The sequence below is a fragment of the Gopherus evgoodei genome, chromosome 2 (genome assembly GCF_007399415.2).
Source record: "Gopherus evgoodei ecotype Sinaloan lineage chromosome 2, rGopEvg1_v1.p, whole genome shotgun sequence".
Classification (NCBI taxonomy): Eukaryota; Metazoa; Chordata; order Testudines; family Testudinidae; genus Gopherus; species Gopherus evgoodei.
The window spans coordinates 150,024,791-150,046,282 of record NC_044323.1 but is presented as its reverse complement, the minus strand read 5'-3'; the positions used below and the strand labels follow the sequence as shown (position 1 = coordinate 150,046,282).

The 21,492-nt window shown below is 42.9% G+C and overlaps 1 protein-coding gene across 9 annotated transcripts in view; it reads right to left on the bottom strand.

Annotated features, from left to right (window-relative positions):
* Positions 1–1,062: 1,062 nt before the first annotated feature.
* DGUOK (deoxyguanosine kinase) overlaps positions 1,063–21,492 on the bottom strand; it is a 29,155-nt gene continuing 8,725 nt past the window's right edge. For 4 of the 9 annotated variants that reach the window (XM_030551922.1, XM_030551917.1, XM_030551923.1 and 1 more), the window contains 4 exons: positions 13,977–14,124; positions 12,443–12,558; positions 11,259–11,358; positions 10,307–11,140 (listed from right to left, as the gene is read on the bottom strand). In XM_030551922.1, the coding sequence (XP_030407782.1) occupies positions 10,961–11,140; positions 11,259–11,358; positions 12,443–12,558; positions 13,977–14,124 (544 nt within the window). In that variant the 3' untranslated portion in view covers positions 10,307–10,960. The other 5 variants (XR_003998978.1, XM_030551919.1, XM_030551920.1 and 2 more) reach the window with 5 other exon arrangements.

Genomic DNA, 21,492 nt, shown 5'->3' with positions numbered 1-21,492 from the left:
TCCAGGCCCTTAAAGATATTCATGCTCCTAATGTCCACTGATTTCAATGGATCCGGCCTCTGGCACATGCTTACATCCCGTTGTCTTTAATAGAAGGGGAGCACATGCTAAGAGTTCAGCCCATGCTCCAAAACTTTGCTGAATCAGGGCCCAGGCCTTTAGTAAACTAGGGAAAATGTTCCAGCTCTTTACAATAAGGTGTGTCAAGTCAGCACCAATGATTGGGAAATCTCCTATTATCTTACTGGTCTGATTTCTGGACTCAAATGAGGCTCAGTGCTTATTTGTTGTGAATTACATGTAGCTGATTTTTGCAGCACTGTTCTGCAGGGCCTCTTAAATTCAAGGCTTTTACTGCAGAAGGCAAGTTGCTCCAATGATTGTAACATGCCTTTCAAGGATTCCGTGCTGGCAAACCCTCTGGTTTTTACATCAACGTATGTTGGCTTCATGTGCTCTAGGAAGAATGAGGCGCCTCTTTCATTTCCACAACATCAGGTTTTGAACGTTCTGATCACTATTCAAACTGCACTTGAATATGTTCTCAATGAGAGCCTAAGTCTGTTCCTCTTAACCTGTCCCCATACATTCAAAGTTTCCAGTCCTTTATGCTGCAATGCGGGAGCCTGTGTTCCATGACCGCAAATTAGTTCACTGAAGAGTATGCTTTCCACTTACAGCCATGATTCTTCAAATTCCTCTGACCCCTGAGCCTGCACACAGTCCCACTGAAGTTAATGGATCATGGCCTAATTCTCTATATACACTGGTCTTCTTATTTCCCCGAGTCAAAGAGTACCGGGCCATACTCTCATTGAAATAGAGGTCACAGCCTCCACTGACTTTAGCAAGAGCTGGGTTGACCCTAGAATTATAGCTATGAGTGACTGGAGAGAACTGATATGCCATATAGTCCATCCCACATAGGATCAAATAAAGGATTTGTTCCTACATTGAACAAAGTACTTTGTCCAGAGTCATTTAAAATGACTCCAGTAATGAAATTCTCACACTTGCCTGAGAAGACTGTTCCGTGATCTAATAGCTTTCAGCCTCTTCCGTGCAAACTATCCCGAAACACTGCAGAGTTAAAACAACAAAGTTACAATGTGAAATAACAGCAGAGGGAGAGACGCACCGAGAAGTATAAAGTAAGGCAAAGAAGTGCTTTCAGTTGAGAGATGCAGGAGAGAGAAATGAAATACCATTTTTCCTATACTGTCCGGTTAAATTTCTATGCATTTCTCTCTCCTTGCTTCATCTACCAGGGACCAAACATTTTTTTAAAAAAATTCTAAGCCCAGGATTGTTCTATGCTAATAATAATAATTTCTCACATCCATATTCATCTGAGCATCTGCTTGAGTGAAATGCATACATGGTGCTGGAACCAAGATCAGTCATTTAAACGACTGTATACACGCATGCCATTCTAGGGAACACCTGGATGTTGCTGGCACATCGGGAGATGCATAAGGACACAAACCAGTTTAGTCTGATCCCTAGTCATTTGCAGCTTTAACTCCAATAACTCGCTAGATCACAGCTGGCTGACAGAACTGAGAGAGGAAAACTGTAAGTTCCCTGGGGCAGGCATATGTCTATTTCTTTGCAAAGTGGCAGGTCCATTTTGGCACCAGGGCTGGAATTTTCAGAGGTGTCTCAAGAAGTTAGGACCACAGACTACCATAAACATCAGCATTACAAAATCCACTTACGTGGCACCTTTAGTGGGCAGTCCCAACAGACACTAATAAATGAATGGAGGTTCCACTGAATTATGGTCCTCCAGGTCAGAGGTTACAAACAGTGGCTGAGATTTTCAAAAGTGACTAGTGATTTTGGATGCCCAGCTTAAAAGTTGCCTCAGCATCCAGGCCCCATTATGGTGGTTGCAATTGGACACCCAAAATTATCAGTCACTCTTTGAAAATCTTGGCCAGAGGCTTGGTCTGCATTACATTTGCTAGTACTGTTTTAATACATATTATCTAAACCTGATTTGCCAATTGTACTGTAGACACAGGGCTCGTGTTTGTCCCCCCTTCCCATGTTTAACCCTCGGGTAAAACAGGATTAGCAATAGCAGTGTAAACATGCTAAGTGGTGGGGGCAGTGTGGGTATGTAAGCTTGCAGCAATGTGCTTAGATCAACAGGTTATTTTAGTCCTGAATTCCCAATTACACTAGGTCCCTTTATACCATCTTGGCTCTATAAAGGGGCTTTAAAGTGGAGGTTAGCTATCTGACCATTTCACATGGCTAGAGCAGTATAAAAAGGCTTAGTCTCAATGAAAATTAGGCCAGTCTTCCAGCTGGGCTCTCAAGACAGCACCTTTCAGCAACACCAAATTCATTCACTTATTTATTTTTAAATAAGCTGAATGGAGTCAACTTTAAAAAGAATCTGGACTCCTTTAATAAACCAAACCCCAGATACTTTGTCCTTTATCTTTCTGCTATGTCTAGCAAGAGTCCACTCCAGCACTGATAAGGGCCCAAACCCAGCCCTCCCTGTCCCGTCTGGTATTTCCGTGTGTTCATAGTCTGGATATTCCACATAGTTCTCTAGCTGATGTGTTTGTGTAAATTCACACAGCAGGGGAAGGAGGCATTTGCCTCTGAATGTATTTGGGGATAAGTTTGTAAAACTGGGGTGATGAAATGATTCCTGAGCACTCAGAAGGCAGAGAATTAACAACCCCATAACCCTATTCTGCATCTTCCTTCTCTCCAACCTCTCTGATGAATTGGAATATCCCTCCTCTCAAGCAGATTTTAAGGATCAATTTAGATTACAAACCTTTTGGGCACAGGGCCCGTGGCCTTGATTCTGATCTTGCTGGCACTAGCGTAAATCAGCAGTAACTCTGTTGAAATCAATCAAGTTGGAGACATATAAAACCAGCGTGAAAGGAGAATACAGGCCTATAACTTTAGTCACTATGTAAAGCACAATGCATTCCTGCGTTGCTATGTACAAATGAGAACAAACAATGCATCTGCTGCAGGCACTTGAAAAAAAGGAAAAAAAAGGGTATACTGTCTCTTACTACTACACATAAGCTGATCAAGATAGGGTCATTTAGGGATTCTGTCCTTCACCTAACCACAGCACTTGATAATTGGGTTAGGTGTATTAGATGGGGGTGGAGTTCCAAATAATTGCTGAGCCAGTGGTACTTGCTAGCCTTTCACTCTGAAGAACAGCATAATTTTGTTTGTTAAACAATGCAGACGGATGCACAATGTAAAACTAATCTAAATAGGTATGATAACTCCCTGTAAAACTGGATACAGTCAGCACTTGTAATAGAATAACTAGGAAAAAAAGGGGGGGGGAAAAACAGCTTATTACTATGGGCCAAATTCCGTCTTCATTTATCCAAGGGAAGTCACTGGACTTGGACCAGAATAAATGGAGACAGAATTTGGATATGTGTGTAACCTATGTCTCAAAAAGAGACAACCTCATCTGAGAATTGTTACAGAAGTAGCAAAGTTCTGCTCTCTTCCAGTGTAAATCCAAAGTGACTACATGGAGTTAGTTGCACTGGTGACAGTAGTTGCCACTCCACACTAAAAACAGAAGAGAACCCTTTGTGAGAAACCCAGGAGTACCAGAACTGTAAAAGCATTGGGTCTGCTTCTCCTCTTACACGGGTGTACCTGATTCAAATGGATTTACACTGGGGTAAGGGAAAGGAGAATCAGGCCTTTTGTTTTATAAAAGGGCCCAACCATGAGAATTTTACACAGTTTGTAGAGATTTATGATCCAGAAAATCAAATTACCTTAACTCCTAGATCTTTGCACTTGCCAGCTTTTTTCCATCAGAGTGTAAATAATGTCTGACAACTATTCATTAAAGAGAAAGTCACCTCACATGAGACACCAAACAGTACTCGTAGGACAACAGTCGCTACTTACCAGGGCTGGATTTGCACACCAGTAGCATAGCAGCAAAAAAACCTCTCTATCCCATTGCTTTGAGGGACTTGGAATAAACAACCCAGTGAAAACACACATGGCAAGAAAGAGACACTATTATGCACTGGGGCAACTCACACGCTCACAGGATTTTCAAAAGGAGACTAATGGAGTTTGGCTTCCGACAACCCAGTTAATCCAATGTAATGGAGTGGACAATCAGGCTAAGAGAGTAGCTAGCAGGAATCAGCTAGCCAATAGCTCCTCCATGACTTGAGTTACGCTAGTATAACTCCACTGGAATCAACCAGCAGAGACAGCCTGGTTCAGCATAGCCAGCATACCAGGTTCTGAGCACTGTTTGACACCAGCTGCAACTGGGCTTCCATACAAGTTCTGTTTACAGGCCCCTCTACTTCAGCTCCACACAACAGACCTTAGGAAACCACCTGTCCTTTATTATTAATACATGAACTAAAGCATAAAGGTGTTTGGTATAATTTGAAGCCTCGTCCCTCCAGTTCCCAAAAAGTGGTTTGGGATGGGGGAGGGAAACCATACATCAGGCTTTGTGAGTATGGGATTAAGGAGTTTAGACACTCACCTACTGCACATTTACAATGCAACTTTTCAAGTGTTGCCTGATAAAGCAAACTCAATGGTGATGCTCAACTATAAACAAGAAGTCAGGGCTTCTGAATGTGGTAGGACAAAAGGTCTTTCTACATCATCTGTATCACTTGAGGTCATCCCAGTGCAAACACATAGCTGAAGGATTATTCTGTGCTGGTCACAAGTCAGGGAGGGTTGGTCAGTTTTTCAAACATTAAATCTAGATCGCCATTGCAAGCGGCCACAGCAAGGAATGAGTGACCCATGGAGGCTAAAGACCCCACTTCTAGGCAGTGCTAAAGAGGCACCCTGGTTGGCAAAGGTGTAGAGGCAGCTTGGCCCACTACAGCAAAACAAGTAGCGAGTTGTGTATCTTAGTCAACTTGGAGGCTTTGCAGAGACAATGTGTCTCTGGAAAAACTCTCCTCCTACTCAGAACAGAATTTCGCTTCCTGTTCCTTGCATGATTTGTGTCATCCATTTGGTACAGAAGCAGCAACTTTCAATGCAGAACAGGACAATGGGGGTTCTTACATCTTCCTCTAAAGCATCTCATATCGACAGCTGGCAGAGACAGGATTCTGGATTAGCTGGACCTCGGGCTGATCCAATCTGGCAATTCTTATTCTCCAAATAATATGCAGATAACAGGCTAAAATTCCCTGCTAGTATAAATTGGCACAGTTCTACTGAAGTCAGTGGAGATGCACTAGTTCACACCAATAAAAAAAACTGACCCAACTGAAGTATCCTAATGTGATTTGATCTATAGCTACACAACCACTGAAATGCAGCCAACGCTGGGGAGGAGGTGGTAGCTGCTGCATGCAGCATGCGGTGCAAATATTGGGGGTAGGACATATGTTAGTGACAGGGCAATGTCCAACTCGTATGAAAAGTGTAATGGGCTCTGTCAGAGCAGAACCACAGTTTTCAAAGGTTTCCTTTAAACACTACAAGTTGCACAGATCTCAGTTTATCTTCCTCGGAAAGGTTGAGTTAATTCTGTTCAGATTCCAACTTGCAGTTCCAGGGAGTGTAAGTATTTGATAACTGTAATATCCCCTTACAGAGCGGTCACCAGAATTAGCCTGATCAGTACCACAGAGGGTGCAGTAAGTTAGATATAAATACTAAGCAGTCTGTTCACAAAATGGTTAGAAGACAGAGTCAGGATACCTAGGTTCCTATATGCCACTCTGCCATTGACTCACGGGGGTACCTTCAGCTAGTCATTTCACCTCCCCATACCTCAGTTTCCTCATCTGTTTCCTCATCTGTAATATGGGGATTGTAGACCACTGAGATCCAGGGCTGAAGAGTGCTATGAAAATGCAAAGTATGATAAGAAAGGTTGCTTTCAGGGATTAAGAAATACAGCAAGATGTATGCCCATCTATCCCTAGGAAAGGGCATTTAATTAACCATACTCTACAGAAAGAAGGTGACTGTGTAACTAGGGAAGAGAAGAAAATCTGTTAGAACAAAAGAACTATGTTGTGTTGAAATTACAAAATGCAAACTTATGTTCTGCTTTCTGATAATAGCAGCAGCACAGCTGAGATCTAAAACCACACAGGAGACAAGAGACAGCTTTCTTGGCAGGTGATTTTTTGATCCAGAATTCCTATTACTAAGTAACTGATTAAGAATATACATTAGGGGTAATACTAAGCTATGGTTATCTAAAAGGAAGTCTGAAAATTGCCCACCCTGGGAACACTGGCTTCTGTGTTTCCCTATTTGCTACGACCTCGCCATGCATAAAAAAAACCAAACCTCATTTGTTTTACAGCCCTTGCAAGTACCTCTGAGTATCCATGCTTTTTATTATTCCTAGCAAATAAGCAATTTAGAGCACAGTTTAAAATAAATAAATTGAATCAGGAAACAGGAGCTTGGAGGTCAGGCGCCATCTAGTGTCCCACTTCAGACTGTAACAGGCACTGATGGCCTGATGGGAAGCCAACTGGGAGTTGCAGAGGCCAGCACCCACTACAGAAGCAAAGGGAAAGAAGATAGATGACTTGTTTAATGAGCTCAGCACCCAGTGTGCTGAGCACTTCTGAATATCTAACTCTAAGTGACTGGCCCAAAAAAATCAGACAGTGGGTCTGACCCAGGTCTCCCAGTCCACTTCCTTAGCCACAAGACAATCCTGCCAATAGTCACTAGTCGTCCCCAACACTGATTTGCATGACTGATGCAATTTACCACCACACAGCTCCTTTCACTGCTGGACAGCCAAAACATGGACAAGACAGCTGAAAAGTAATATACTTTTTAATTTAACACAAGCTAAATAAATACCCAGAATTTTCCTTCAGAATTTAACCAGTCCACCAAATTTACATTATGAGGTGGCTGTTCCTCAAATATTCACCCTGCAGACATCTAGACACATATATTTATGTTCCCCTTGGAGCACAAGGTGATATCTAGATAAGTTTGTACAGTTTACTATTTACCTTTAGACTAAAGAGGTCTAAAACTAAACTACGTATACAGATTTGCTTGATTTTAGTCCTTCTTGGTCATAGGAACTGCTGAGTGTTGCAATGTAACCTAACAGTAACGTGTAGGTCTACACCTTAAGAGTGACCAGACAATCATTTCACAAAATTCCCTCTGATTCACCAACAGGTAAACTCCTGACCCTACTGAAGACAGCAGGAGTCTTACGATTGACTTCAATGGGACCAGGATTTCATCCAATACACAATGGCCCCACAAGAGTTTGATTACGAAGGGCATCTCAGCACACACACAGTTGGAAAGATCTTTGCTACTGTCTTAACAAGGCCATATTTCTCTCTGGTATTTCAAAACTGCCTGTCTTAAGATCATTCCTGCTTCTCCTTTGTCTCTTCATGTTTACTGAAGACTTATTAGTCTTATGAGGCTTTATGGTCTTAGAGGGACACGCTGCACCTTCTAACAAATCCATTCAGGTATGTTTCAGCAAGGAAAGATAAGTGGGAGCTAGATGGACAAAGCCAAATTTGTGCACCGCTGACCTCGTTGCATTTCAGATCAGATTTTCAAAAGGAAAATAAGGGAAGCAGGCAGCCAACTTCCACTGAAATTCATGTCTTTCTTTCTTCTCCCCTTCTTAGCTTCTGCAGTGTCCAGATTACATCCCAGGGTGGACTGCACTAGTGTCGGCCCATCCAAGGTGCCAGGTTGAGTGGTAAGGTAAAAGCAGCTTGTCAAACAGCTATCATTTTGCAAGGTATTTTAAGAACAGGATCTGTTTTGCATATTATATGTATAAATGCCTTTCATCTGAGGATGTCATAAATGCTGAAGAGGCTAAATGACTTGCATGAAATAACAGAGCAAGTCAGTGGTGGGGGTGGTAACAGAACCCAAGTGATCCTGACTTCCAATCCCCTATTCTAAATCATTAGGCTTACTTTAAAATGTGAAATATTAAAACATTTTCAGACAATATATGGTATGCCATTTCTCTTTTCCTTCCGTGAGGGCTCCAGCAGCTGTCTGGCTGATGAGATGATACTAGGGTAATTCATCATTAGGCCCAAGATATAGAAAACACACCAAGTAAGTTGCAAACTTAATAAGAGAAGCTGGCTTAATATTAAATAAGATTGCCTTCTACTGCAATGAGTGGATTAGAAGTGCCAAAAATGGCTATGTTGGGTCTTATTCTCCACTGACTTCAACGTACCACTTACACTTGTGCTAAATGAGTGTGAAATGCTGACACTGATTTGGCAGCATATTACATTCACTTTGCACGGGTGCAGAGCCGTGGGGAATCGGGACCATTGGTTCCTATAATTCTTTACAATACCCTCATTGGGTGCATTCAGCATGTAATGGAATAGAAGGTTTCTGCAGATCACCTTCAGCAATGAAAGGAAAGCAAGGCTGAAATACTTAAGCTGTGGCATAAGTAGAAGGCATTTTCATAACGTCTAAAATCACTTCTTTCCGCCACTGATCATAACACCCTTTGGAAGATCAGAAAATTAATTTTCTGAGGTTCTTAATCTTCTTCTTTCCATAAGATGCACATGGGTGTGTTACTATAGGGTTGCTCATGGGTGACTGTACATCTTTTCTCCTGGAAAAGTAACATTTGGTTTGGAAGAAAAACACAGAATTCAATGCAATTCACTAAAATACCTCAGTTACATTTTTGGCCTTCCAAGTTTGACACACAGATTTGCTGATTATTTTGTTTGACCCTTTAATGGCAAGCAGCATTATCAGGTCCAACTGGTCGCAAATAAATAAGAAATTCTGGGTTGGTAGTGGAGGGAGATGGCAAAGCTTCAGATCACAGAGTCTTTATAAAAGCCTTTACCTGTGAGGGAAAGAGAGCAACTTTTATAAAAGTGAAATTTATCAGACTGCACAAAAAGCATGCAACAAAAACCTAAGTAGTTCTACATTTCATTCAAAACAATCTATTTGCTAAGGAGTTATCACAAGGACTTCACAGTTAGACTATTTTCTTAGGAACACTGATAGAGCAACAAGCTTTAGCAGGTCTTAAAACTTTTGACCTGGAGGGGTCAATGAAGAAGATATCACTATTTTCATTGCAGTAGTGCTCAAAGTTCACCATCAAGGTCAAGGCCCCCCATTGTGGCAGACGCTGTACAAACACATACGAAGATTACAATCAAGCATACATTTTTTCACATACATTTTAGAGGACAAGCAGTAACACTGCAATGTACTCATATTTAATAAGTCTGTGAAATGTAACTCGTTTATTAGACTCATATCTACATGAATGCATTACACACACACAATATTAGTAGAATACAATCCCACCAATGTATTCCCTGGGAAAAAACCAGCGTTTCCCCTTTAGCAAGCCAGCCACCACATCAATACAACTCCACAAAAGGAAGAATAATACTATCTTCTGTGTTTGCACCGTGCCTCACGCAATGGATTCCTGGTCCATGACTGTAGCTTCTAGGTACCTATCACAATACAAGTAGTAATAATAAAAATGGACAAACATTATCCTGCTCGTAAACAAACAAACCTCCACTATGGACTTCCTGGCAGAATTCACAGTGTATTCTCACTGATCAGAGAAGTAATATTGTCATCCTCTATTTATTCAGGCTCCTCAAGGATGAGAGGAGCTATAGTTTTAAAAACTATTCAGAGGGATCATTTTTCTCCAGTACTGAAATACAGTACTGTTATACCAATTATACTAGACCAGTAAAAACCAGCAGGATCTTATTAAAGGGGATAAGACATTTGTCACATTTATTGTTAATACCATAATAAAAGATAACAGCAAACAATGTTGTTTGGCTACTTATTCCTATGATTACTTTATATATATATATATAATCTCCATTCACACAATCATTCATACAGGTTCTATATAGATATTATAGTTACCAGCCTAAAGTTGCTTGTGACAGAATACTGGCCAGGTACCCTGTACACAAGAGTGGAGCCAAGTCCGGATCAGGTGCACCTGATGCTCCTGGAAGCTGGCAGCAGAACCATAGACTCAAAGTTCTCAGTCTTCAGAGTCCAGTTTTTATAGGGATTTTTCCCTAGGTCATGGGAGTTGTTTCATTCTGCTGTTGCTAGATCAATCAGCAGGTAGCTGGCTCCATTCTGTCAGATGTTTGTTAGGTGCTTGGGGTGGATTCCAGTTCGCCCTCCGGGGGTCATCTGGTTGATTCCACTTGACACCTTCTTCGGCCGACACTGAATTTTTCAGGCTGGTAACTCCCTAACCATTCATTCATCATTTAAACTAGGCACTCATTCACATACACTCTTGATCTTTAGATAAAAATGAATTTACAGAGGCGGGGGTCTCTATTTGTAGTAATTATACAGTTTTGCCTGAGGCATAGGGTCAATTGACGGCTTGCGCGCTGAATCAATTGACCAATTTAGCACTACAAAGTTTCACTTAGAGAACAGACGCTTAGAGTCTATTGACATTTAACAAGTTTTATACAAAGTATCTCTTTGGCTTCACACAGACACAGCTATTTCTAACAATAAATCATTACAAATTTACTTCTAACATAAACCTTAAGTTCTAAAGTGTAAACCTTAAGTTCTAAAGTATTAACAATAAATCAATAAATCATTTCTCACATAAACCATGTTTAATATAAACCTTTAAATATCCCTACAGTATTTCTGGGGTGAAACCCATCAGTTGTTTAACAGCTTACAAAAATGCTATGGTTTAGGGAAGGAAACTGGAAAATCGTATCCAACAGCAACTTCAGTGGGAATTTACACAGATAGCATGTTATTACCTGATATGGCACTTGGCCAAGAGGTGAAAACTATGCCTTTCAAGAAGTGTGACACTGAAGATCTCACAGCAATCAGGCCTTTAGTTTTACGTCTTATCTATAAGTCATCACCTCTAGCAGCACAGCATCTCTTAATACCAAGCCAGGATGCTGGAGACAGTAGCTAGCATACATACAAAGCACCTGGAGATCTCTTGTCCAATTGCTGACCTCGCCTGACTGATTAGCTTATGGGGTGAAATTGGATCAGAGAATAAGGTGATATTGCTGCAGGAACAGTCCAAGCTGATAGGACAGTACATAACAGATGGCTATTAGAAGGAGAAAGACATGCAAAAGAGAAAGAAAATATTCCTCATTCTCACACAACACATCTAATTCTGCATTTTACATGAATAGCAAAAATGAGCTGGTATCAACACTGCTTACCTTCCTCATGAGCTCTTCTTGTTCTGCTGGGTCATCCTCAAAATCATGATTGACATTAAGCACAAAGACTGGAGCATTCCTTAGGTTTTCAAAGTGGACTCTGAAGAAAACAACAACAAGAGAACTGAACAATAGGCTTATTAGTGTACCTCTGGGGAGAGGTAAGAGACAATATGCCCAGACACAGGACAGGTGTGTCACACCACTGCTTCAACATAAGTTTATTTTATAAGAAAGATGTCTGCTGCATATAGAATTTCACCATCGTTAAAAAAAAGACTCCTCCAGCTGCACAGAACAAGTCCCTTCCCTCCAGCCCCATCAAAAGAGAAGATTTCCAAGCAAAGGGTTTGATACTGAGAGATGCCTGGAACCCTCCACTCCCATTGGCGTCAGCACCTAAGACAGTAGAGCCCTCTACTTGCTTACGAGCAAGATACCTACACGCTATTTGGATTCCAAGATTCAGTAAACTACCAGCACATTATACAAGCAAAACCCAAGGTAAGAGTATGGAAGGGAAGGGGTCACCTTAGATTTTCATGAGGTAGATGAGCTTTCTCCCTCTTCTGAATTGTGTTATACCCTATTGGTATCTGGAAAGAGAACATGCCTAATAGAGGAGAGGACTGGAACCTTGAACCCTTGGGTTCTATCACTGTTTGGCTGTGATACCTTGGGCAAGTCACTTCATTTCTGTGACCCTGCTGTGTGGTAGGAAGAGTGATGGAATGAGTAGTCAGTGGAGAAGCCCCAGAGACAGCAGCCCCTTGACTATCTGACTGTAGCTGGGTTAGAGTGGTCTCTGGGAAGGAACTACAGCATTTGGTGTGATGGAGAGAAGCACAAGTAACAAAGGGGAGCTTACTGCTGAAAGGGACGAGCCTGCTGAAATGTCCTTAGAAGACTGTGTTCGGTGTCATTAAGATTGATGGCAGAAAGCTGGCTGGGTAAAGGGAGGACTAAGCGAGGGATGAAGATGGGTGGTGGACAGCTGGAGGCATCAGGGAGGGGATCTCTAGGGTTGGGAAAGGTACCAGATTATACAGGCAGGATGGTGGTAGGGAGCTAAGCCACAAACTAAAAACAGGCACCTTTGCACAACAGAAGACATATTATTCACCCATTTAAAGAGCCAGGCTTGCATGGCCGAGAATCTGGAAGCCATTTCTATTGTCACTTACTCCGTGGTTTTCTTTACTAGCCAGTTTTCATGCTGAGTGTGAAGCTGCTCCAGATATTCCAGCTGGATCGCCTTCTCCTCAGGCCTCCCCCTTCGGTGCAACCGCTCCAGACATTTCTGAAGGGAGGAAATGACAGCTCCTCCATTAGCATGACCCACTCATTTACCCCACAGGACTCAATGAGGTCTGCTTTGCAAACTCAACCACATTTGGATAGGGCCAATGGGGATGGGGCACTTCAGACAACAGCAGCAGTTCAAATTCAGCATTAGGCAGCTGGAAAGGGATGCAGCCACACAAAGTAGGAATGGCTTCACACAACAGACCAGTCACAATGCCTGTCTAGGGCCAGACATATAGTGGGTGTGTAAGGATTTGACCATTCATCCACCGGAGTCAGGGGCAAAACTCCATTAACTTCACTACAAGCACAACTGGGCCCCATACTTGGAATGTTTACACACACACCCGCCCAGTGCTAGAAGGGCAGCAACTTGTGTCAGTGTTGACAGATACAGCTCTGGAAGAAGCTGAATCCAGCCATCATCAGGAAGAGCCAACATGATGCACAGAGAGGAAGCCCCGAGAGCAGTCATCCATACATAAAAGCAGTCTATATTCTCCCAACCCTCAAAGTAGTTTCCCATATACTGGGGCTAAGCCTTTAAAAAACAAGAGCAAGGAGTAGCTGTTTGGAACTAAGGCTGCATAGTGAGCACTGCATAACCGAGGGAACTGATTTTCCCTCTGGGTTACAGAATAAGTTCTTAGAAGAAAATGGCCCTCACTGGATAGGCAACGTGGTCCAGCTCACAGAGCACTGGATTAGCATTTAAGAGATTTGGGTTCTATTCCTGATTCTGCTGCTGATCTGCTGTGTAAGATCAGCCAAGTAACTGGATTCTTTGTGCCTTGGTTTCCCATCCCTCCCTCCCTTTGTTTTGTCTGCTTAGTCCCTTTCCTGAAGAACTTGCACTGTCTCTCAGTATGTATACATATAGTGCCTTGAACACTGGGGCCTCAATCTTGGTCAGGGCTTCCAGGAGCTACCCTAATACAACTAGTGACTAACCTCAACTACTCGCTGCTTTCCTGCCTTGAGCAGTTGCAAACTGTCTCAAGACCCTTACATCGAAAGCTCAGAGCAGTTAGAAGGTTCTTTACAGAGGGATGTGCCAGAATTATACTAGGACAGGTAAATAAGATGGCTATCACAGGAATCTCTAGTGCAGACAAGTCCTTAGGTGTATTGGTTTTTACCCTCTCACATTTCTGGAACCTTTCAGAGACCCCTCCCCACATTAATTGCTGGGCTATCATCATCATACAGATTGGGAACTGAGGCACAGGGATTAATTGACTTGACCCAAATTACATAGCAAGGCTGGGAGTTAAACCCAGACCTCTTGAGTCCCAGTCTGTTTCTGATCAGATATAATCCAGAGTTCCTTTGCCTCTCAAGGAAAGCAAGGCCAACCTTCAATGCAGCCACTAGAGATTATTTTAGTTAGTTTCCAGTCATGGTCTCAGTTACCTCTGGAGTTGCCTGGAGATACAGAAAGCCATGCAGAGCAGTTCGATCCCCAAACTCTTGTAGGAGGAAGGTGTGCAAGTCCTGGTAAATGGTCCATTCAATCTCAGTGAGGTGGCCAAGCTCAAAGAGATTCTTAGCAAAGATGTACCTAGGGAAGGAAGGACAAAAGAGAACAGCAAGTAGATTAAACCTGCCTAAACAAAGTCCCTGCAGTTCTAGAATGAGAAAGTGCATTTTAACTGTGGTAAGATCCATAATGCGCCAGGCGCTGCACAGACACATAGGGAGACAGCCCCTGCTCCAAGAGGTCATGTCAACAGCATAGATTTAACACAGACATTTCAGTACCCAGAGAAGAAAGAGACAAGTTGGACAGTGTCACATTGGTTAGCAGAACAGTTACTCGAGGGTTTTTCTATCGTTAATTGTCTTAGTTCTGGTCTAGGTAATGCAGCTGTAGCTGTGTTGATTGGGCTGTCAGCCCTGGATGATGAGGGCATGTTTTCTTACAGAACAAGGATGGAGCGGACAGTGGTAGGGGGAGCTTCCCTCTTGCACTACCCTGCCAATGCACCTTGAACCTGACTTGTAGGGGCCCATTGTAATAATAGTCCTGAGTTTAATTGTAAGACGTGAATGACAGTTCATGTGATGTCACAATAACCTATAAAACAAATATTGATGGGAAAAGGCACAAAAAGGAGACAGAAAAACTGAAACAGTCTAAACAAAAATGGCCTACTGCTACAGTTCTCAAGGCTTGTTGAAATCATGCTTGTGAAAAATAGATTACGTGGAGCTGGATGTTAATGAACCAAAACTGGTGTGTCAGCTATTAGGCCTAATTGGTGGACAAAATGAGGAAACGGGCTATTCCACACATCACTCCCTTGTTGGGTCCTTACAAAAAGAGAATTTTGAGGGTGTGGTGGGGACACTCAAAGAACCAATGGAGGCTACTGAAGCAAGGCTCTCCATCAGGGCTGCCATCACTACCACTTCCTGCAACCTTGGGCCTTTGTAATCATGACAGATGTTCTGACCAAACCAGGCCACAGGGAGGGACCCAGATGACATCACCATTTCTGTCAGCTCCAGCTGAATTCATAACACAATCTGGGATGAGTTATTACCACCTAAGAGACCTGAAGCAAGAGAGCTTTTCTTCGAAAACTGATTTCAACAAACAGCAGCTTTAGCCCAGATCAACCAGCTTTTCTTTCCTCCAAAAAGAAGCGTTACTGCCATTTTGGATACCATCTAAGGCTTTGTCTACACTAGCACTTTTGTCAGCAAAACTTTTGTCGGTGTAGGGGGAAAAAACCCACCCCTAACTCACATAAATTACACTGACAGAAGTGCTGGTGTGGACAGCACTATATCAGTGAGAGATACTCTCCTGCCAACATAGCTACTGCTGCTCATTTGGAGTGGTTTAATTATGCCAGCAGGAGAGCTCTCTCCTCCTGGCACAGAGCAGCTACACAGGAGACTGTAGAGTGGTGGAGCAGCAGCGGTACAAAAAAATAAAAATAAATGGAGATATACCCATCTCATAGAGCTGGAAGGGACTCTGAAAGGTCATTGAATCCCCCTGCCTTCACTATCAGGACCAAGTACTGATTTTGCCCCAGATCCCTAAGTGGCCCCCTCAAGGATTGAGCTCATAACCCTGGGTTTAGCAGGCCAATGCTCAAACCACTCTAGCCCTTCCCCCACTGAGCTATCCCTCCCCAGCTGTGCCACTGTAAGGTCTGTAGTGTAGACATAGCCTAAGGGCTCATCCAGACTAGGGGGGGAAAATTGATCTTAGATACGCAACTTCAGCTACATGAATAACGTAGCTGAAGTCGAATATCTAAGATCGAATTACTCACCCGTCCAGATGGCGCGGGATCGATGTCCGCGGCTCTCCGTGTCGAATCCGGAACTCCGTTGGGGTTGATGGAGTTCCGGAATCGATAAAAGCGCGCTCGGGGATCGATATATCGCGTCTAGATTAGACACGATATATCGATCCCCGAGCAATCGATTTTAACCCGCCGATACGGCGGGGTAGTCTGGACGAGGGCTAAGAGACTATCAAACAAAGGGCTTTTCCTTTTAAACCTCTCTCTAGCAAAAGCGAAAGGAAACAAGAAATGTTGCTAAATTAAAGCCTTATTTAATGCTTTACATTTCAAATGCTTTTACGGTTTTTCCTTCTTTTCTGGATTTTTAATAGTGGGCCATGGTGCTAAGCAGGCTGAGGTCTCTGTATACCAAACCTTGTTTAAGACTGTTTAGTTTTGGATGGTGGCTGGGTTATGTTAACACCTTTGGCCTATATGTACTCCACCTAAATTAATACAACCGATCTTCTCTAGGGTTGGGAAGGGAATTGTGTCTCACTGGACCATTAAGTCTTTTACCTGTCTGCTGAGACCACCAGCAATGATGAAGTCAGATAGTACCAAGCCTGTTGGTGGTGTGGTGTGAGGCCCTCCATCCCCACCCCAGCTGGAACAAGGCAGAGATTCACCAACTCATTTCACACAGACCACCAACTGAGCATGACATAAAGCAGTAACAATTTTTGGTCACTACTGACCTAAGCACGATTTGAAACAGCGCCTTAAAGTTGAAAAGCTCAATTAACTCATTCCCAATCCCTTCAGACATTTAATTCCAACACATTTAAGTGAAAATAGGTTTCCCAGACTGCAGTGCATGATTGGTATCATACATTAACTTTCCCCTTCTAGAAGAGCTTAATCCCCAAAATCCAAAAGGTGTTAACTCCCTCCCACACTGCCTGCAGGCGAAAGCTGTAGAAATGGGTCTTGGAGCATGGCCTCAAGATTGACAAATTTTGGTGGAGTCTTTGGAATGGTCTCACTGAAAACCCTCTACTGCAGGACTCTTTGCTGAAACGTTGGTTTGAATTAGAGAGATGAAATTGCAAGTCCGTTAGCGAGAATTTTTAATGAATCAGTAAACTCAGAGGTTGTACCGTATGACTAGAGAATTGCTAACGTAGTTCCTATCTTTAAGAAAGGGAGAAAGAGTGATCCGAGTAACTATAGGCCTGTTAGTTTGACATCTGTAGTATGTAAGGTCTTGGAAAAAATTTTGAAGGAGAAAGTAGTTAAGGACATTGAGGTCAATGGTAATTGGGACAAAGTACAACATGGTTTTACTAAAGGTAGATCATGCCAAACCAACCTGATCTCCTTCTTTGAGAAGGTGACAGACTATTTAGACAAAGGAAATGCGGTAGACCTAATTTACCTCAATTCCAGTAAGGCATTTGACACGGTTCCACATGCGGAATTATTAGTCAAATTGGAAAAGATGGGGATCAATATGAGAATTGAAAGGTGCATAAGGAACTGGTTAAAGGGGAGACTACAACGGGTCATACTGAAGGGTGAACTGTCAGGCTGGAAGGAGGTTACTAGTGGAGTTCCTCAAGGATCGGTTCTGGGACCAATCTTATTTAACCTTTTTATTACCGACCTTGGCACAAAAAGCGGGAATGTGCTAATAAAGTTTGCGGATGACACGAAGCTGGGGGGTATTGCTAACATGGAGAAGGACCGGGATATCATACAGGAAGATCTGGACGACCTTGTAAACTGGAGTAATAGTAATAGGATGAAATTTAATAGTGAAAAGTGCAAGGTCATGCACTTAGGGATTAATAATAAGAACTTTAGATATAGATTGGGGACGCATCAGTTGGAAGCAACAGAGGAGGAGAAGCAGGGCCGTCCATAGGATTTATGGGGCCCTACGCAGTATTATTAAACTGGTGGCCCTATGCCGGATGGCAGCCCAAGCTCACAGCCTGGTGGGGGAGGGGGAGGAGGGACTTGACAGCAAAGGATAATGAGATGCCCAGCCTGCCTCATGATGGCGGAGAGTCACAGTTCCCCACAGAGACTTCCATGCACTCTCCCTCATGCAGAATGGACATGAAGAAAGTACCTAATTAAAAGCACTAAAATTTGGGAATAAAAATGTCAGTCACAGGTTTTTTGATATGCCCTGAAGTTTGTCAGAGATTTATTTGCAAAAACTTCATAGTAAGGGTGAGTCAGCTGTCCTGCTGAATACAACATTACATATAATGGAATACATGATGCAGCTCTTCTCTGTTCTACATTTTCTTCATCAGTATTTTTAAGTTGAATTTATATTTTAAATGTACTCAAATCTTAAGCCAGCATTCCAGATTACTACATATTTAACTCACTGAAACAAAGACATTCTTTTAAATTAATCAGAGAGTGTGTTCATAACAATGTTCATTGCTTTTAGAAAAAGGGAACTGTAATTTACTTTGTGTGATCTCCATAACAAGAGACATGGTTATGAAATTTCACCAACTTTAAAAAAATATGTTTCCAAAGATTTTAGGTATAACAAGGATTTTGTCTTACTAAGGTACTGATTTTGCTGGAGGGTTCTTTTAAAACTAGTTTGTCAGATAGTCAGAAGTAAAGAAAGGGAACTCTTTGTCCAGCTATCTGGAAGGGAAGGACTGTTGTCCCTTTAAGGGCTCTCTTGAGTGGGGAGTGGGGAGAAAGGTGGTGAAGGGATGGACAGAAAGGACAGGAAGACTTGGAAGCACTTTTTTTTTTTAACTATAGTAATTAAAATGTGTATTTTAGATAAGGGAGGTCTTTTGAAGGATTTATTTAAAAAACTATGTGTGAAGATCCACACATTTAAGGCTAAAGATGATTGTGCATCTAAAACTCTATGCAAGCATTTTTTAGAAATGTGATTTTATAATCTTCACCAGCTCACTAATGAAATATTTTTAAAGCAAATTTTAAACTGAAGTCCTGTAGACTGACATGTTCTGTGTAAATATTACATTAATGCACAACTGTTTTTGTCAGTAAAGTCAGAAACTGATAGTATAAAAATTTATTTTGGCATAAGCTTTCGTGGACATCTGATGAAATGGGTTCTAGTCCAAAAAGCTTATGCCCAAATAATTTGTTAGTCTTTGAGGTGACACAAGGACTCGTCCTTGTTTTTGCTGATACAGACTAAGGGTATGTCTACATCTACAATTTTGCAGCGCTGGTTGTTACAGCTGTATTAGTACAGCTGTATAGGGCCAGCGCTGCAGATTGGCCACACTTACAGCAACCAGCGCTGCAAGTGGTGTTAGATGTGGCCACACTGCAGCGCTGTTGAGCGGCTTCAAGGGGGGTTCGGGGAACGCGAGAGCAAACCGCAGGGAAGGAGACCTGCTTGCACGGGGGTTCGGGGAACGCGAGAGCAAACCAGGGAAGGAGACCTGCTTCCCCGCGGTTTGCTCTTGCGTTCCCCGAACCCCCCTGCAAACTGCAGGGAAGGAGACCTGCTTGCATGGGGGTTCGGGGAACGCGAGAGCAAACCGCAGGGAAGGAGACCTGCTTGCTCGGGGGTTCGGGGAACGCGAGAGCAAACCGGGGAAGGAAACCTGCTTGATTACCAGAGAGGCTTCCTCAGGTATGCTGCGATACCTGCTTATTCCACGGAGGTCAAGAAAAGCGCTGGTAAGTGTCTACACTTGATTACCAGCGCTGGATCACCAGCGCTGGATCCTCTACACCCGAGACAAAATGGGAGTACGGCCAGCGCTGCAAACAGGGAGTTGCAGCGCTGGTGATGCCCTGCAGATGTGTACACCTCCTAAGTTGCAGCGCTGTAACCCCTTCACCAGCGCTGCAACTTTGTGATGTAGACAAGCCCTAACAGTGCCTTGGGGTTGGCAAATGCCTGTTAAATGTCTTTATTACCCCTTGAATGTCTCTTTAACAGTTTCAATGTTGTGCTAATAGGTCTGGCAGGCTGGAGGTTTTTTCACTTTTAACTACTAGATTCCCTCCCAAGGAAGACTCACCAGGCTAGAGCAGTCATCTGTGGGAGCCTGCAGGAAGGGTCAGAACAGGGATAGGAAAACAAGAGGGTGGACACTAAGACCCAGTGGTGCCCCAAATTTTCAGGTGCCCTACGCAGCTGCCTATGTTGCCTATGCCTAAGGACGGCCCTGAGGAGAAGGACCTTGGGGTATTGGTAGATCACAGGATGACTATGAGCCGCCAATGTGATATGGCCATTAAAAAAGCTAATGCGGTTTTAGGATGCATTAGGCGAGGTATTTCCAGCAAAGATAAGGAGGTGTTAGTACAGTTATATAAAGTGCTGGTGAGACCCCACCTGGAATACTGTGTGCAGTTCTGGTCTCCCATGTTTAAGGATGAATTCAAACTGGAACAGGTTCAGAGACGGGCTACTAGGATGATCCGAGAAATGGAAAACCTGTCATATGAAAGGAGACTCAAAGAGCTTGGCTTGTTTAGTCTAGCCAAAAGAAGGCTGAGGGGGGATATGCTTGCTCTTTATAAATATATCAGAGGGATTCATATTAGGGAGGGAGAGGAATTATTTAAGCTTAGTACCAATGTAGACACAAGAACGAATGGGTATAAACTGGACACTAGGAAGTTTAGACTTGAAATTAGATGAAGGTTTCTAACCATTAGAAGAGTGAAGTTCTGGAACAGCCTTCCAAGGGGAGTAGTGGGGGCAAAAGACATATCTGGCTTTAAGATTAAGCTTGATAAGTTTATGGATGGGATGGTATGATGGGAGAGCCTAATTTTGGCAACTGATCTTTGATTATCGCCAGATAAGTATGCCCAGTGGTTGGTGATGGCATGTTGGATGGGATGGGATCTGAGTTACTGCAGAGAATTCTTTCCTGAGTGCTGGCTGGTGAGTCTTGCCCACATGCTCAGGATTTAGCTGATCGCCATATTTGGGGTCGGGAAGGAATTTTCCTCCAGGGCAGATTGGCAGAGGCCCTGGAGGTTTTTCGTCTTCCCCTGCAGCATGGGGCATGGGTCACTTGCTGGTGGATTCTCTGCAGCTTGAGGTCTTCAGACCACAATTTGAAGACTTCAATAACTTAGGCATAGGTTAGGGGTTTGTTATAGAAGTGGATGGGTAGGGTTCTGTGGCCTGCTTTGTGCAGGGGGTCGGACTAGATGATCACATTGGTCCCTTCTGACCCTAAAATCTATGAGATGCTACTAAAACAGCCAGCTACTATTTTTTTTTTAAATAGTGAATTATAATCAGGGGTTATATTTTTCCACACACCATGAATTACTTCCCTCTTTCACAAGTCTCAACCCAAAGCATTTGCATCAACACACTGTTTATGCTACTCTTATGTAATGTTCACACTTCCCTCACTTTCAGCGAATGCATAAATATAGTTTATTATCTCACCTCCAATCCGCTTCACCAAGGCATCTGGAAAAAGTGACCCTTTAGCCAGATCTAATGCCAACATATTCTGAATAGCCTAGAAGGCATTACATCATAGGAGACACCTCTTTGGAAAACAAGCACTTCCAATATGCCTCATGCTTCACTTCATACAACTGGGCAGACAGAAAATCTTGTAATTCCCATTTTTCAAGTCAACATCTGTTTAAACACTGCAAGTCCCATTAATTGACAGGAG